The 2,500-nt window shown below is 51.2% G+C and overlaps 1 protein-coding gene across 1 annotated transcript in view; it reads left to right on the forward strand.

The window, feature by feature from the left end:
* col14a1b (collagen, type XIV, alpha 1b) overlaps positions 1 to 2,500 on the forward strand; it is a 49,810-nt gene that overhangs the window by 29,435 nt on the left and 17,875 nt on the right. The window contains exons 26-28 of the mRNA XM_079749311.1: positions 460 to 599; positions 1,135 to 1,258; positions 1,678 to 1,821. Of these exons, the coding sequence (XP_079605437.1) occupies positions 460 to 599; positions 1,135 to 1,258; positions 1,678 to 1,821 (408 nt within the window). The remainder of the gene's footprint in view (positions 1 to 459; positions 600 to 1,134; positions 1,259 to 1,677; positions 1,822 to 2,500) is intronic.

Raw genomic sequence — 2,500 nt, forward strand, 5'->3', positions numbered from 1 at the left:
TGTATCACTATATCACTCTCAATATCACTCTTTCACTCTATGTATCACTATATCACTCTATGTATCACTCCACCACTCTATGTATCACTATATCACTCTGTAGATCACTTTATCACACTTTGTATTACTATATCACTCTATCACAATAGCTATCACTCTGTCGCTCTATGTATTACTATATGTATCACTCTATCACTCTATATATCACTTTGTCTATCACGTTATCACTCACTCACTCTATCACTCACTTTATCAATAACTCAGTCACTCTATCATCACTCTCACTCTCACACTCACTTTATCACCCTATAATTCTACCGTTCCCTCTCTATCAATCTCTATCAATGAATATATCTATAGTAATCACTGTATTTATCACTATATCACTTTCACTATATTTTACTATCTCTCCATCACTCCATCACTCCATCACCCCACTCTCTCTCTCTCTCCCTCCAGTGTGCCGGGCGGCCAAGGCCGACCTGGTGTTCCTGGTCGACGGCTCCTGGAGCATCGGAGACGACAACTTCCAGAAGATCATCAACTTCCTGTACAGCACGGCCGGGGCGCTGGACGGGATCGGCCCGACCGGGACCCAGGTACCCCCCCCCGCCCCCGGGACCCACCCCCCAGTACCCAATCCCCCTCACACGGGGACCCGCCTCCCGGAGGAATCCCAGCCTTCACAACGTTTGACTGACTGGCTGTTGGTTAGCAGGGCGATAGTTTGACTGACTGGCTGTTGGTTAGCTGGGCGATGGTTTGACTGACTGGCTGTTGGTTAGCAGGGCGATAGTTTGACTGACTGGCTGTTGGTTAGCTGGGCGATGGTTTGACTGACTGGCTGTTGGTTAGCAGGGCGATAGTTTGACTGACTGGCTGTTGGTTAGCAGGGCGATAGTTTGACTGACTGGCTGTTGGTAAGAAGGGCGATAGTTTGACCGACTGGGTTTGTAAATCAGTCAGGTTCAGGGATCAGAAACGATGAACCCAATCCTACTAGAGGCGTGATTCTTTTCTGAAGCACGTGTGTTTCGGCTCAGGGTCGCCATGGCGACGTCAACAGAAGGTCCAGGTAGGGGTCCGTGGCGGTGGAGGTCCTTGACAGTGGTGTACTGGTCTCTGTCTCCCCAGGTTGCCATCGCCCAGTTCAGCGACGACCCCCGGACGGAGTTCAAGCTCAACTCCTACAGCGACAAGCAGAGCCTGCTGGACGCCATCAAGAGCATCGCCTACAAGGGAGGCAACACCAAGACAGGTGAGACACGCCCCTCTGAACACACCTGGACAGGTGAGACACGCCCCTCAGAGTGCACAGACAGGTGAGGGGTGAGACACGCCCCTCTGAACACACCTGGACAGGTGAGACACGCCCCTCAGAGCACACAGACAGGTGAGGAGTGAGACACGCCCCTCAGAACACACAGACAGGGGAGGAGTGAGACACGCCCCTCAGAACACACAGACAGGTGAGGAGTGAGACACGCCCATCAGAACACACCTGGACAGTTGAGGAGTGAGACACACCCCTCAGAACACACAGACAGGTGAGGAGTGAGACACGCCCCTCAGAACACACAGACAGGGGAGGAGTGAGACATGCTTGTGTTGTGTTTCTTCAGAGCCTGTGGTTGATTGGCGGAGCCCGCTGACTGGCTCTTTTCCCCGTCCAATCAGGTCGTGCCATCGCCCACGTGAAGGACAGCATCTTCACTGAGGAGGGTGGGATGCGGCGGGGAGTCCCCAACGTCCTGGTGGTCCTCACTGACGGCCGCTCCCAGGACGACGTCAACAAGGTCTCCAAGGAGATGCAGCTGGAAGGTCCGGGACGGCTATTATGGGATGTATGGACAGTGTGTAGGGGTTACTAGGGGTTACAGTATTATGGGATGTATGGACAGTGTGTAGGGGTTACTAGGGGTTACAGTATTATGGGATGTATGGACAGTGTGTAGGGGTTACTAGGGGTTACAGTATTATGGGATGTATGGACAGTGTGTAGGGGTTACTAGGGGTTACAGTATTATGGGATGTATGGACAGTGTGTAGGGGTTACTAGGGGTTACAGTATTATGGGATGTATGGACAGTGTGTAGGGGTTACTAGGGGTTACAGTATTATGGGATGTATGGACAGTGTGTAGGGGTTACTAGGGGTTACAGTATTATGGGATGTATGGACAGTGTGTAGGGGTTACTAGGGGTTACAGTATTATGGGATGTATGGACAGTGTGTGGGGGTTACTAGGGGTTACAGTATTATGGGATGTATGGACAGTGTGTGGGGGTTACTAGGGGTTACAGTATTATGGGATGTATGGACAGTGTGTAGGGGTTGCTAGGGGTTACAGTATTATGGGATGTATGGACAGTGTGTAGGGGTTACTAGGGGTTACAGTATTATGGGATGTATGGACAGTGTGTAGGGGTTGCTAGGGGTTACAGTATTATGGGATGTATGGACAGTGTGTAGGGGTTGCTAGGGGTTACAGTATTATGGG

Source organism: Pollachius pollachius (genome assembly GCF_949987615.1).
Source record: "Pollachius pollachius genome assembly, chromosome: 13".
Lineage (NCBI taxonomy): Eukaryota > Metazoa > Chordata > Actinopteri > Gadiformes > Gadidae > Pollachius > Pollachius pollachius.